Source organism: Barbus barbus (genome assembly GCF_936440315.1).
Source record: "Barbus barbus genome assembly, chromosome: 15".
In the NCBI taxonomy this organism is placed as follows: domain Eukaryota; kingdom Metazoa; phylum Chordata; class Actinopteri; order Cypriniformes; family Cyprinidae; genus Barbus; species Barbus barbus.
Window position 1 is genome coordinate 149,837 of NC_136743.1, and position 15,321 is coordinate 165,157.

Genomic DNA, 15,321 nt, shown 5'->3' on the forward strand with positions numbered 1-15,321 from the left:
TTCTGTAGTGTTCTCAAAATGGCACGCGTCAAAAGCGTGTGCTGACTTCATTGCCCGATTCTGTCATGTGTCCGCTATATCCTCCTGAGACCCCCCAAAAAAAGCTTTGTGAATTTAGCATTTTTTCATGTCATTACATTGTTTAGAGCAATCAGACGCCCGAGCAGGTGTTTATGAGCACTTTGGCTTTCAATACTTTCCATATTTCCATACATACCACATCTGGGCCGGATCTGGGCCAACACTATGCTGCTGTCTGGGTTATCATCTTTGCTGTTTACCTCACGTTATGCTATGGAGGCTTTCCTTAATTTAAAAAAATATATATTAATATTTATTTGCTTCCTCAGAGTTTGCTAAACATTCTGTAATATACTCGGTATATAATACAGCATGTGATGTGTCCTGTGCCATGCCTCGTCTTATTCGTTTTTGTTGATAAATGTTATGTAAGCTAGTTTGTCATTGTCAACGTACTGTTTTATTGTTGTTGTGCTTTTTAATTAAGAATAACAATGAATCCATCTTTTGTTTTGGTCTTAAAAAAATGAAAGGTGTATAGATAAACAAAACAGACAATTATCTTTAAGCGTTAAGCGATGAGACCTGTTTTCCGGGTTTCATCATGTGACGTTCAACATTTACCGCATTGCCAGATGGATGCTAGGCAACGGCATTCTAAATCCGCGCTGACGAAGCTTCACAAGCGCGCCGGCTCGCTTCCTCCGTCTGTGCGTCCTGAAGCGTTTGACCAGAGCTACGGCTCCGCCAACTACAACGTCCAGCAAAACATCCAAGTAGTAAAAATCCGGTAAAAGATTTTGTGGTGTGTTCTGCCGAATGTTCAGCAGGTCATCCCTGATAAAACTGATCGTATTTGAGTAACAAAAAACAGGAAAAACAAACAAAAACAGTACAAACACTAAAGAGCAACGCACAATAGCTGCCTTCAGCGGCGCCATCTTAGATTTCTAATTGAAATAAAAGAAAAATCTCCCCTACAAGAGTCACCTAAGAGGGGAATTCCCCCATTTTCAAAAATGAAATTCAGGCCCTGAATGGATGGCTGTAAATATCCTGACTGGATCATCACTATAAATAAATCTACATGTTAAAAAGATGGCTTCAGAGAGATCAGCATCAGTGATTGTATCGGCAGATACTGCTTCCTGTGATCGACGATCAGCTCCAAAAATCCTTATCGGTGCACCCTTAGAGAGAATTATTTACAATATTAGAATGTTTGCGGGAGCGGGCAGTAATGGTCAAAAATGAAGAAAACACACAGGACTGCTGAATGAATTCTTTCCTGTTTTGACCAGGAAAATGTGTGTAATCTAGCATGACATTTAAATTCTTTTATTTCACTTAAAAACCAGCCCACATTGCAAGCACAAAAAGATTAAATTATTAACACCCCTATCTGGACATTAATTGAAGTTAAGTTATGCATGGCACATTTATGTAACCTTTCTAAAATCTAAATTACATTTTTAAATATGATCTTGTAAAATTTAACAATCATTTTGATAGGAATTAGTACTGTTAGGCATTAGTACGGTCTATTTTTTTTTTCATTGAAAGTTATATAACTTCATAATTTAAAATTCACTTACAACAGCAAGAGTGGCACATCACTGACCTAAATACAAACATGCCTGAAATATTATATGCCCACACAGACACATTCAGAAGATGTGCGAACTCTTTCATGACAATATAACATCCACTGTCACTAAATACACCTCCGTCATCAGTGGTTTTTAATATTCAACAATCTGAATACGGAGCCTCATTGAGACACCCATATCATTAGGACTGAATGATGTAGGGCCTTGAAAATGAAAATTCCAAAAGACAATTTTACTAAGAAGAGCAATCTAAAATCATATAGTGATTTCCTTAAGACTTCTTGAGTTATAGGCATGCAAACTTTGGAAAAAATATTTATGGCTCTCAGACAGTGTATGATGTTCAATGCAGTAGTTTTGAGAGAAGTAAACGATACACATCTCTAGTTTCAACATTATTTGTTCTTCAGACATTCCTCTTTAAAAGAAAAGAGGCATTATATTTTTGCAAGGTGACCCCCATTCGGTTTTTGACCACTGAAAATGTGTATAATTTAACGATTTACCCCTGGAGCCATATTAAAATACCAATATAGAACCATATAGGGCCTAAATAAAGATGCCAAAAGGAACATTTGTTAAGACCCAATAACTAAAAGGGCATGAAGATATCTTTAATGCTTTAATGAGTTACAGGCATGCAAACTTTGGAGAAAAACTTCTATTATGAAAAAAGTACTCTTTCTCCATATATGAATGGTCACCATTGGCCCATAATGCAGCAAAGATTGCTAAAGTCAACAGATTTTACTAACAGGCTTCCAATCTCTGTGTAAAATAACATTATGATGCTGCCATCTTTCTGAAGGCTCCTATAATTTGGCTCTGAATCTCAGGTGAAAACTGCTATTTTGACCCCCCTTTACAAAATAGTGGATTACTCAATAAATATTCATCCATGACATTTAATATTTTGGCTTTTATCACTATACATGTTTATCTTTCTTCTGAAAAAATTTTAAATCTAAAAAATTGCAAAATTGTAAATTTGAGCCGGGGCAGGGACCTCTGGTGGAGCTGAAACGGAATGACTCAGTATTTCTTTTCCAAAAATCACTAAAACTAAAGAGTCAAATTAAAGATTTAGACCACATACAGAATGAATCAACCCTTTCTGGAAACTTTGGTTTCATCAATCATTCTCCTGACTGAACAGCAGCTAGTCATTTACAGAAAAACACACAGCATCTCCAATTGAACAAACGACTGGAAAGAGCTCTTCACTTTCTCACTGCGGTCAGAGTTCGGCTCACAGAGAACACTGATGTCCAGCGGGTGACAGACTTCTCTCTCACACACACACACACACACACACGCGCGCACACACACACACGCACGTATGACGAGTGAATTGTAAGTCTACCCTTCCGTCGCCATCAGTCCGTGTCAAATTTTGAATGGGATTGATAGGGAGGACAAACGATAGACCCGCGGCGATGTCACTGTAGAACCAATCATAGGCGGCGATGTACATGAGAAATTTACATAAAAAATGACATGCGATAGGTACGTCTGAACTCGGTGTGTCCACTTACAAGACGCCTGATACATACGTAGTTTCTGCCGCCTTTAAAAGTTTGCATTAGTATATGTATTTGTTATAGGCTTTTGATTTTACAGTAATTAGTTACAATACTTGGCAATATTGCGTAAGAATTCTAAATTTAATGTATTATGTATGCGTGTGTGTGTGTATTGACTGTTACGTTAGTGTTGATGAAGTGAACAAATTAAACTTGCCTGAATTTTCTTTAAGTCATTTAACATTTTCTTCAACATTAAATGAGATGGAGAACAAGTTATTCTGAGAAAACATTCTTGGTTTCATGTATATAGTTTATCTATTTAGGAATATAAGAGGTTACGTATAAACAGTAAAAAGGGCGTCAGATGGCTGAGTAACGCGAGAACCCACGAGACCTGGTGCGTGATCTAAGATGGCGGCTCCCGTCTGCTAGATTGTAAACCTCCTTCTTTCTCTCGTCTTTTCATAAATTCTTTCAACTCGATTCAAAACTGGACTATACTGTTTTACAACCTGGATTATCTCGAGGAGTATATCGACGCACACTACAACACACTCTGCTGCACCATGAATAGGGACAAACCAGATCACAACAAAAAAAGCAAAGGTAACCCCACTCCAATCTCCAAGAGACCTCGTCCCGATTCACCCTCCAGTCCAAGCAAAACACCATCCACATCACCCAAACCGCCGTGCTGCACTGAGGTAAGCGACATTCTATTCTCCATCGAAAATAAACTTTCCGGACTTGACATCAGGATCGCACTGATAGAAGTCATACACAAGGATCTCCAGGAATTGCGGCACAGTTTAGAATTCAGCCAAGAACAGATAGACACTCTCACTAAAGAAAATCACTTCTTAAAGGATTCAGTTCGCGCACTTACCACTCAACTCACCTCCGTCGCCGCAGAAAACAAAATCATGAAAGAAAACATTTTGGATTTGCAAACGCGCAGCATGAGGGACAATTTAGTCTTCACAGGCATCCCGGAACAAACTCCAGACGACCCCGAGAAATCACTAAAGGACTTTATGATAAAACAACTCAAATTACCAGCCGAATCTGTACAGATCATCACCTTTCACCGTGTTCACCGTATCAGATCTCAAAACAACAACAATAGACCACGACCGATCATCGCAAAATTCGAACACTACAAACACAAAGAACTGGTTCAGAGACAAGGCAGACAACTTAAAGGAACAAACTATGGTCTCAATGAGCAGTAGGACATTCTCGACCATCGAAAACAACTTTTCCCAATCCGAAAACAGAAAATAAATGAAGGAAAAAAGAGCAATCATTACAGTGGACAAATTATACATAGATGGACAACTATATCACGATAAGGACATTACTCCCTGGCTTTTCTGAACATTTCACTCCCGATAACTGTCATTAGGACAATCTCTCTCTCTCTCTCTCTCTCGCTCTCTAATATATAAGATGTGATCTTGTTTTTGCACCTAGGTCTCGTGCCCCACTCCCATATTCCACCTTATGTTTGTATTTAATGGTTTTTGTTTTGTTAGTGTTGTCCTGCTGTGTACATTCTGTCAATTATGTATCTGTAGTTTTTTCAGTTTGCCAACAACATTGCACTGTTTTACACACACACATATGTACTGCTGTATCCTTTCAAATACATACACGCACATGTATACATATACAGTACTAACAGGCCCACACATTAATATTTATTTCTGTTCACTCTCTATTAAAACATGTCAACTATCAATTTTGTAACCTGGAATGTTCGTTGTTTTGGCTCTCAGACAAAGAGGATTAAAGTTTTGAATCATCTAAACAAACTACAAGCCGACATATGCCTTCTGCAAGAAACACATCTATCAGAATCTGATCATAACAAAATTAAATCATCAAAGTACAGTCATTTATTCTCGGCTCACTACAACACAAAACAGAGAGGAGTATGCATTTTAATAAGTAAAAAAATCTCATTTGTTCATAACACTACAATTATAGACCCCGAGGGACGTTTCATTATCATAAACATCTCAATTAATAATAGCCCAGTTACAATTGGCAATTTATACGGCCCAAACATAGATGACCCATCTTTCTTTCAGACATTTTTTTCCACCATTTCAAACTTTTCTAGCTGCCCAGTCATAATAGCAGGTGATTTCAACACAGTTCTAGACCCTACAATAGATAGATTTAACAGTTCAGACAATACACGTATCTGGAAATCTGCAGAATAAAGAATAAATTATTAAAGAATATTCTTTTTTCTCACCAGTCCACCGATCGTATTCCTGCATTGACTTCTTTCTCACCAGTAACTCTATCATATCAAATATTTCGGAATCATAGATCCATCCAATAGTTATTAGTGATCATGCCCCAGTAACATTAAAATGGAACATAAATAGTCCACATAAACCCATTACTAGATGGCGATTTAACACATCCCTTCTGAGAGACCATGACTTCGACAGTTATTTTAGAAGAGAGTGGGCATGCTTTCTAGAGATGAATGACTCCCCAGAATTATCTCCTTCTCTTCTGTGGGAAGCAGGAAAAGCAGTACTAAGAGGAAAAATCATTTCATTCTCCGTTCACAAAAAAAAGAAAGAGAAGGAACAACAAGCAGAATTGGAACAAAAAATCAAAGAACTAGAAGACTCCAATATAAATAATCCAACAGAAAAAACACAGGACACATTAAGAAAATATAAATTTCAGTTAAACGAATTAATCAATAAACATACCCAATTCTTAATACAAAGGCTAAGACAAGAAAACTTCCATCACAGTAACAAATCTGGTAAATATTTGGCAAATCAAATCAAACAAAATAAGGAAAAAACAACAATAGCAGTTATTACAGACACAGCAGGGAAGTCCACCAATTCACCAGAAGAAATAAATCACATTTTTCACAATTTTTACAGTAAATTATACTCTTCAGAAAAACACCCGACTCAGAAAGACATCAATTCATTTCTCAACAATATCAACCTACCTCAACTTAGTAAACATCAAATAAATACTCTTGAATCTCCGTTAACAGAACATGAATTTTTTAATGCCCTCAAACTTATGCCGAATAATAAAGCACCAGGTCCTGATGGATACCCTGCTGAGTTCTACAAACACTTTTGGTCCATCTTATCACCACTCTTTATCCGAATGACAAATGAATCAAAACAAAAATCATAACTCCCAGATAATATGAACACAGCTACAATTTCGCTTCTTCTTAAACCCAATAAAGACCCAACACTACCGTCAAGCTATCGTCCAATTTCCCTAATCAATGTAGACATTAAAATCATCGCCAAAGCACTAGCCTATAGATTAGAAAAAGTCACACCATCTATAATACATCCAGACCAAACTGGTTTCATTAAAGGTAGACTTGCATCTAACAACACACGTAGACCTTTTAACTTAATGTATTATTCATCAATTCACAAAGCCAAAACCATCATAGTCACTCTTGATGCAGAAAAAGCTTTCGATAGAGTAAACTGGAAATTCCTGTTTTCCACATTAGAGAGGTTTGGTTTTGGGGAGTCGTTCATTAATTGGATTAAAATTCTATATACATCACCTTTCGCCACTGTCATCACCAATGGACTAACATCACGTAGCTTCACACTGCACCGCGGGACTAGACAAGGATGCCCACTCTCCCCCTCACTTTTTACCATTTTCATTGAACCATTAGCAGCAGCCATCCGTCAAAACAGCAACATAAAAGGTATTCAAACACTAAATATACACCACAAAATAAGTCTTTACGCTGATGATATATTATTATATTTACAAGATCCTCCATCATCATTACAAGAAACGATTAAACTCATTGACTCTTTTTCAAATATCTCTGAATACTCAATCAACTGGAGTAAATCTGCTATACTTTCATTACATTCCACTAGTTTGGATGTGACATCCCATACATCACCAATTCCTCTGTGCACCGATCATATCAAATATCTAGGTATTAATGTTTCCCCCAGGCTGTCAGAGCTGTTTGGACTCAACTACACTCCACTACTTAAAACAATAGACGAGGATCTTCAACGCTGGATGAACCTACCACTATCTATTATGGGCAGAATATCAACAATTAAAATGACTATACTCCCTAAATTAAACTATTTATTTACAATGACACCAACACAACCCACCCTTTCCTGGTTTAAATCACTAGATTCAATAATTACCAAATTTTACTGGAAAAACAAGACCCCAAGAATCAAATTGACCACCCTACAGAAACAGAGAACACAAGGAGGACTGGAAGCACCACATTTTTACCACTACTTTCTGGCCAATCAGCTCCAAAATATACACAAATGGATTCAACCTAACTCATCAGAAAGTACATGGCTAGATATTGAACAAACAATTTGTAAGGACATTAAAACTTCAGATTTACCCTTCTACAATCAGACAATCAAAAAGCATCACTGTTTTAAAATGCCGACAATAGCAGCAGCTCTGACAGCCTGGTGGAAATTCCATCAAATCACAAACTCTCCTCTTGCACCATCTAAATACAACCCAATTTGGAATAACCCAGATTTTACAGCTAACAAGAAGCCACTCAATTTACGCACATGGGCAGAAAAGGGAATCACACAACTTCAGCATATCTTTCATAATAATAACCTGGCACCATTCTCCCACTTGGTTCAGAGATACGGCATTGGGAGCAATTGTTTTTTGGAATACTCACAAATCAAATCATCAATTCAATCAAAAATTGACACTAGGACAATTAATCTAGACCTCCCCCTCCCAATATCAGCGCTATTAAATATTTCTTCTTCTAAAAAACTACTCTCCAAAATATACAGAATTATATCAAAATCGGACAATACATTAGGTATACCAAATGTTAAATGGGAATCAGATTTATCTATTGCCCCCGATGCCACTTTCTGGACACAAATCTGCAAAAACATTTACTTCATGACGAAAAATGCCAATCTTCAACTTATACAATATAAAGTACTTCATAGATTTCACCTTACTGGACGAAAATGATTTAAAATGGGTTTTACTTCAGAAACATGCTCACACTGTACACAAAACACCCCAGACACCCATCTTCACGCCTTGTGGCATTGCACCCCAGTTAAAGAATTTTGGGAAAATGTTACTGAGTCACTATCCAACCATATGGGATGTCACATCCCATTATCTCCTTCCCTCTGTATATTAGGTGACACATCCATAATCAGCTCAAACGATACAGATAGTAAATTACTCTTAGTAGCTCTAACTATCGCCAAGAAAACTATCCTCATGAACTGGAAATCAAGGAATAACATACATATTTCATCTTGGAAAAACTTAATAACAGACTACATCTCCATGGAAAACCTGTCAACTTCCACTCAAAATAATACAACAGAATTGAACCCCTCTTTGTTATCTCTCATAAACTTCCATCAATCATGAATCCGTTGACCCTCTCTGTCTGAAGCCACCCTCAACAACACACCATTCATCAATATCTACATAAGATTATGGGGGAGGGGGGTTAGGAAGAGGTAGCAACAAAGGCTAATATCAAATTAAATCAAAAACTTAAAATAGTTTTCTATTATTAATATTATTATTATTATTATTTTTTTTATCTTTCTCTATCCTTTCTTACGGTTGCTTTCTGCTATCTGCACTTTTTATTTATTTATTTTTTCTTCTCTCTCTTTTCTTCTCTTTCTCTTTTCACGCCTCTGGGCCTCAGTTGGCTGTGGCCCTGTGTGGTTGGGTTTAGTGGTTGGTGGGTGTGCTGTGGGGCCGGGGGCCTTGTATCTCCAACCTGTACCAGCTTTGGCCTGGTTTTCTTGCCTCTGGCAGGTTCAGCACTACATGCCTTGTTTTTTTTAATGCATCACTAGACGGTATACATACATCTATTTTAAAACAAGCAAGGGAAGAGGAGAGAGGAGGAAGGAGAGGAGGGGAGGGAAAAGAAAAAAAAAAAAAAAAAAAAAAAGGGGAAAAAGAGAGAGGAAAAAAAAATGCATACATGTATATCAGACACACACAGGGTAAGTGGGACGTGAGCATGGGGGCCTGGGCTTTGCACTGGGCTGGCTCCACACTGCATGTCACACTTTTTTAATGCATCATACACTTAACAATACATATACAGTACATATGTGAGGTAAACATGGCATGTGAGTGGCGGCCGGGGGTGAGACTTTGGTCCTTGTGCCCTGCAGCTCCTCTCCTAGATGGCTCGTCCTGGGCCTAAACTATGCCTTGCCCACGGAGGGACCAGAGGCAGCCTTACAATATCTTACTCTTTTTAGCTTTATTATTATTATTATTATTATTATTTTCTCTCTATTATTAATATTATTATTATTTTGTTATTAATACTATGATTACTACTATTATTATTATTATTATTTTGTTATTAATACTATGATTACTACTATTATTATTATTATTATTATTATTATTACTATTTTGTCCTCTTTCTAATCCTCCAACTTTCCCCACATTTATTTATTTATTTATTTTTTAATTAATTACTATCCTCTAATTTTTGTTATTAATGTTACTATTATTATTATTATTATTACTGTTATCATTACTGTTGTACTTTTTTTTTTTTGATTAATTTATTAAATTTTTTGATTATTTTGTTTAGTATACTTCCAAACCCAACACCCAGTCACACACACACACACACACACACACTCATACTCACACAAACCATGTTGGCTGTCATGTATGTTTTGTTGACCCTGGTTACTCTGTATCTGATTTGTCACCTGTAAATAGCATGTTTGTTTGCATAATAAAAAAAATAAATAAAAATAAACAGTAAAAAGGTGATGGTAGAAAGGATTTTTTTATTATTATTGAATTTGTTACAACAAAGGAATACTAACATGGTAACTTCTGACCAAAAGGAGTAGCAGTTATAATAGATGTATGAATTTCTGATGCTCAGGAGGAGAACAGCACATTCTGAACCAGGGCTTGTCAGCTGTGGTCTTCAAGGTCCACTTTCCTGCAGAGTTTAGCTCCAACCCTAATCAGTTAAGAACTCCTGGTTTAGCATTTGCTGTTCTCCTCCTGAACTATTATAATTGTATTTTTGGTATTATAACCACTGCTCCAAATCATCTGCAATTTCAACTGCAACCTGAAGGCTTTGATATTAACCTTGTCCACTAGATGGAGCTATAAGATAAGGAATCGTTTTAGACTAATGTTATTCATTTGTTTTCTATCCCTTTGAATGGAAATAAATGCATTGATTGATCTAATTCATTTGTGTAACTGTTGTGTATTGAAAGTATAGTTTTATATAGTTCATTTACATGTAAGTTTGTGAAATGTGAATCACTAATATTTGATGGTGGAAAAATATTTTTTTAATATCAAATAATGTTTCATGTTTACAATAATTGATTTACATAATTTCTGCACTTTAAATGACTGTTGTTGCTAGGTGCTAAGGCGGCTACATGATGAGATGTGTTAACTTACCTGCATTCTTCCATATTTTTGATTCCAGACTTTTAATACTTGGCTTTTGTCATTTGCAAGAATCTCCTTCACCTGAATAACTATATCTAAGATCTGGGCCCATATTCATGAAAAATCTTAGTGCTAAGAGTTGCTCCTAGTAACAAAATTCTAAGAAAATTCTCAGAAATGTGGGTTTCCTCTTAAAATTAAAGAAAAGATCCTATTAAAGAAAAGAGTAATTCAGAAAGCATCTTATCCCTTAAAAGAGGTCTTAAAGTCCAAACTTGTTAGGAGTACGGACGAGGACTTTTAAGGGGCTTAAGAGTTTCTTTAGCAGCGGAGAAAAGGGACGAAACATGAAGAGGGAGAAGAAATGTGTTGCACACAATGCATGACAGTGAGTTAATAAGACGCTACACATCAGATCGTGCAGGGATCATGTTTGTGACTGATCTTATTAAAGACACGCTAACATCTCCGACCCCGCGCTGAAATGCCATAGCGCCAGAGATGGACGTAATCACTACATTAACATATTTGGCAACTGGAAAAATGCAACTATGCAGCAGTGATGATTTGGGTCTGTTACAGCACTTATTAGGCTATGTCTCTGTTCATTTCCTATAAAATACGGTATGACAGCATGGTAAATAAAAAATAAAGAATATAGATACATATATAATGTGTGTGTGAGAGAGAGAGAGAGAGAGAGAGAGAGAGAGAGAGAGAGAGAGAGAGAGAGAGAGCGAGAGCGAGAGCGAGTACGGTAAAACAGGAAACATTACACCTGTAATTTCAAAGTGAAGGCTAATAATATACCCTACTCTTAAAAGCACTCTTTTATTTCCTTCTTGACAACCAACCAATCACAGCCTTCAAAAGAATGTGTCATAGCTAGCAATGGGGTCAGCCCCGCCTCCTCACTAAGATGAAAGTGTTTGTCTTTTTCTCCCTCAGAGTTGCTCTCAGATCGGTCCTGAATCACTTTTAAGCTAAGACTCCTAGTTAGACATGTTTAAGCTAAATTAGGAGCTCTCTAAAAGGATTCTTAGAATCTTTAGGAATACGGCCCCAGGTCTCCAATACAGTAATTTTACATTTCTTTTATATATTAATAATTTTATATTTCCCTCTCTGTGAGAGCCTAAAACTCCAACAGCTTATGTATTGCATTTGAATACACAGGTGCTATATACTGGATCACAATATGAACATACTCTGAATTTTATTCTTAATATTTTTTTATGCAGCTACTATTCTGACAACCCAAAACTTCTAACGATTCAATTAGTAATTATGATGAATTTAAGAGATTATAGACCACTCCCCACAACATATAATAAAGCAATGTATATCTTTCTATACAATACACTGTTTAACTAAACGTGAGCAAGCAGAGTACAAATAATGTCTTCAATTAATGATTAAAAACAGCAAAATGCTGAGCAAACAAGAAAAACAAAACATTGGAAAAACACAAAAAACACGTACAGCTGAGCTGTACAGTAAATATTAATGGTTTCAAAAGTTTTCACAATTTCTCTGCAATGAACCATTATTGATGTTTCTTAAAATAAACAATCATATTTTTGAGGGACATGGAAAAGTCTTCCATAAGTCTCCTTTTAATTTTTATTTTCCAAAGAAAAAAGAAAAAGAAATACATGTTTGGGACAACATAAACATCTCGATCCCTTTAACCCTCTGTTCTGAGTTGAGTTTGTGACAAAAGCATTTATGGTCCTTGTATTATTTTATTCTATGCTTGGTCATTTATTTTCCACAATAACTTGCATTTGGGAATGTGGACAGAACTTGCGCTGTTGAAATGATTTGTAACAACTTAAAACATAGCCAGCAACACATGAGAATGCATCAATATATTTATAAATATGAAAATAAATGTTTAAGGTTTCAAAATAAAACTTTAAACTGTTGGCTGTAGCATTTCTATCATAAATATGTGGCCAAACATTACAGATTACATGCAATTAAACATTAGATAATCAATGGTTTGCTCGTGATGTAAAGTTGAACAACAATCGTCAGGCCGCTGGTGCCGTCTGCCAGCTTTTGTTATAATACATAAAATACATAAGTTTATACACATTTCTTAATGTATTTTAATAGTGTTGATCAGTAAAATATGACTACTTACTTTTGATATTTTATTTCAACCAATTATTATTGTCTCATTATTACATGTATTTAATTCGTACTAAAAGCTATTGTTCACTTATCTTAATTACCAAAAATATATAAATAAAATCTTTAGCAGATGATTAACAAAATAATCATTACTGACAGCCTTAGTTAAAACATTTGAAAATGAACCTGCATTGTTTTGAAATGTGTGATTAGAATAGTATTTTCCTGTCATATATTTCATTATTGATTTCTTGAAAATAGTAGGCTATTAAAATGAGTTCATCTCCTGAAAACTATATGGCATATAGTCTGATATTGTGAGCTAATGTCTTCACACATTGTATAGTCAGCTGTTTTAATTAAAATTCTTACCACCATCAAAAGTAAAAGCTCAGAATGACATATCCCAGAATATTATATTTATAGATTATAATGATTAAATTTATGTTTATATTTGAAGTTGTTGTAAATAATCGTGAACATAACATTGCGACTTTGATGGTGTATAATTTGCACAGACATTAATCTCCAAGAGAAAGTCAATTAATTATTCTTTAATTATTATTATGTTTGTAAACAGTACAGAGATGACATTAATGACATACAACTTTTTATGCAATACACAATTTGTATCAAGAATATATTCAATGTCATCAGAACACAGGAAAGTAAAAGAAAAAAAGTTAATGATTGATAATAAAGATAAAGAAAATAAGAAAACCTAGAAAAAAACACGAGGATAAGATATGAATTTATTGAGGTGGCGATGTACTTCTCTACGGCGTTGGGGTCACGATGTACTCCTCCTCACGCGTGAAAACAACACGACGGTCTCCTTTGGGAGGTCACATGCTAAACAAACCAATAGAAGCCTTGACTCTATTGAATGTCTCTCTTTGCACATGTACAGTATTTGTGAAGCATTCCTATAGTTTGTATTTTTTATCCTTTATTTAGCTTGTATAGGGTAAATATTTATATATAGTATACTTCTAGTTAAATCTGTCAGTAGGTTAGTAGTGTATAGGTTTATAGTGTTTTTTACTTCATTGTTGTATGCCTGTATTTATGTAGCACCGTGGTCCTGCGAGGCACGACATTTCGTTCCACTGTATGTCCCCACATGTAGCAGAATGACAATAAAGCTCAACTTGAACTTGAATAGAAACCATCACAGAAATTCCAATGGTTCCCATTAAAATACCATTATGAACCATTAGCTTTTTCCAGGAAAACCATTACAAAATTCCTTTTTGTAGTGTGTTTTGGTCATTTTTCCAACAGGATTTAACATCCCACCAATAGAATCCATCACATACCAGTAGACACCATTATAGTTTTCATTAAAACCAATACAATTCCCATCATAACCATTAAATCCATTACATTTTCTATTGTGTTTTGGGCAGGGTTCTATTGTTTTTTTTCAGCAGGGCCATGGCACGATCCACTCGCCACACACACACACACACACACACACACACACACACACACACACACCGTCATCACAGATGTATGAGACTCTCTCTGTTCTCAAAGGCTTCTCTTGAGAAAACACCTCAGTAATCTCAGAGTCTCTTCTGGAGTAACACACGGATCTCAACATCTCAAACCGAGCTCAGATCTGCCAAGATCACATGATCTCCATCTGAGCTCAAACACGTCTCATATCTCTGTGCTCTTACTGGGTCACAACTACCGACTCATTTGGGTCTGATTTTATTTGAGCAGAATCATGAGACAAAGCCGATCCTTCACTGAAACGGAGCTGAGAGCTCAGTAAAGAAACAGCACGAGCCTCACATAAACATCTGCAATAATAACTTCATAAATCTAGCAAACTTCTATTTCCATTAATAAATGAATGCAGATTTCTATCATCATCTGTCCATCAGAAACACCTCACAGCAGCGCCAGGGAAATATGTCTTTCTCTCTCTAACTGCTGTATTTTACTGCATTCTGGAAGCCAATCAGAGCATTTCCTGAAGCAGATGAGAATGCAAAACCCGAATGATGTGATCGATGTAGATCGATCAAGTCTGATCAGGTTCACTGCACTGCTTATGAGATGAAGATGAAGAAAATATAGGCTACAGTTAACATTATCTGATGAATGGATCATGTTTGATGTAAATGCAGTGCAGGTTGAATCAGGTGCATTGATGGATGAACCTCTGAAACCCTCACGAACATTAGTCCCGTTGTCGAATGAACTGCATCAGCACATAAACACAGACTGGTGCAATGAAACGCAGGCCGTGTTTGTGACGCTGATGAGCGGATTCATGTGAAATCAAGCCGTGATCGGCGCTCACCGTTCGGCCGCCGCCGCTCCGTCGCTCCGGTTCATCCTCAAACACCGGGCCGGTTCCGATCATCCCTCCATCGCTGTTCCTCGCAGACAGAGCCGACGCTGAGCTCCGATTCGGTTCGGTTGTCCTACATTCACAGGCCCGTGTGAGGCTGCTTCTGGACTCATTCAGGTTACATCTGACCTACATCAGCCGAACCTCATCAGAACCTCGGCTGTACTGC

At 36.5% G+C, this 15,321-nt stretch overlaps 1 protein-coding gene across 1 annotated transcript in view; it reads right to left on the reverse strand.

Annotated features, from left to right (window-relative positions):
- The window catches only part of LOC306881303 (myomegalin), a 115,958-nt gene extending 100,637 nt beyond the window's left edge, over window positions 1-15,321 (reverse strand). The window contains exon 1 of the mRNA XM_079435321.1: window positions 15,102-15,321. Coding sequence (XP_079291447.1) covers window positions 15,102-15,136 — 35 coding nt within the window. The 5' untranslated portion in view covers window positions 15,137-15,321. The remainder of the gene's footprint in view (window positions 1-15,101) is intronic.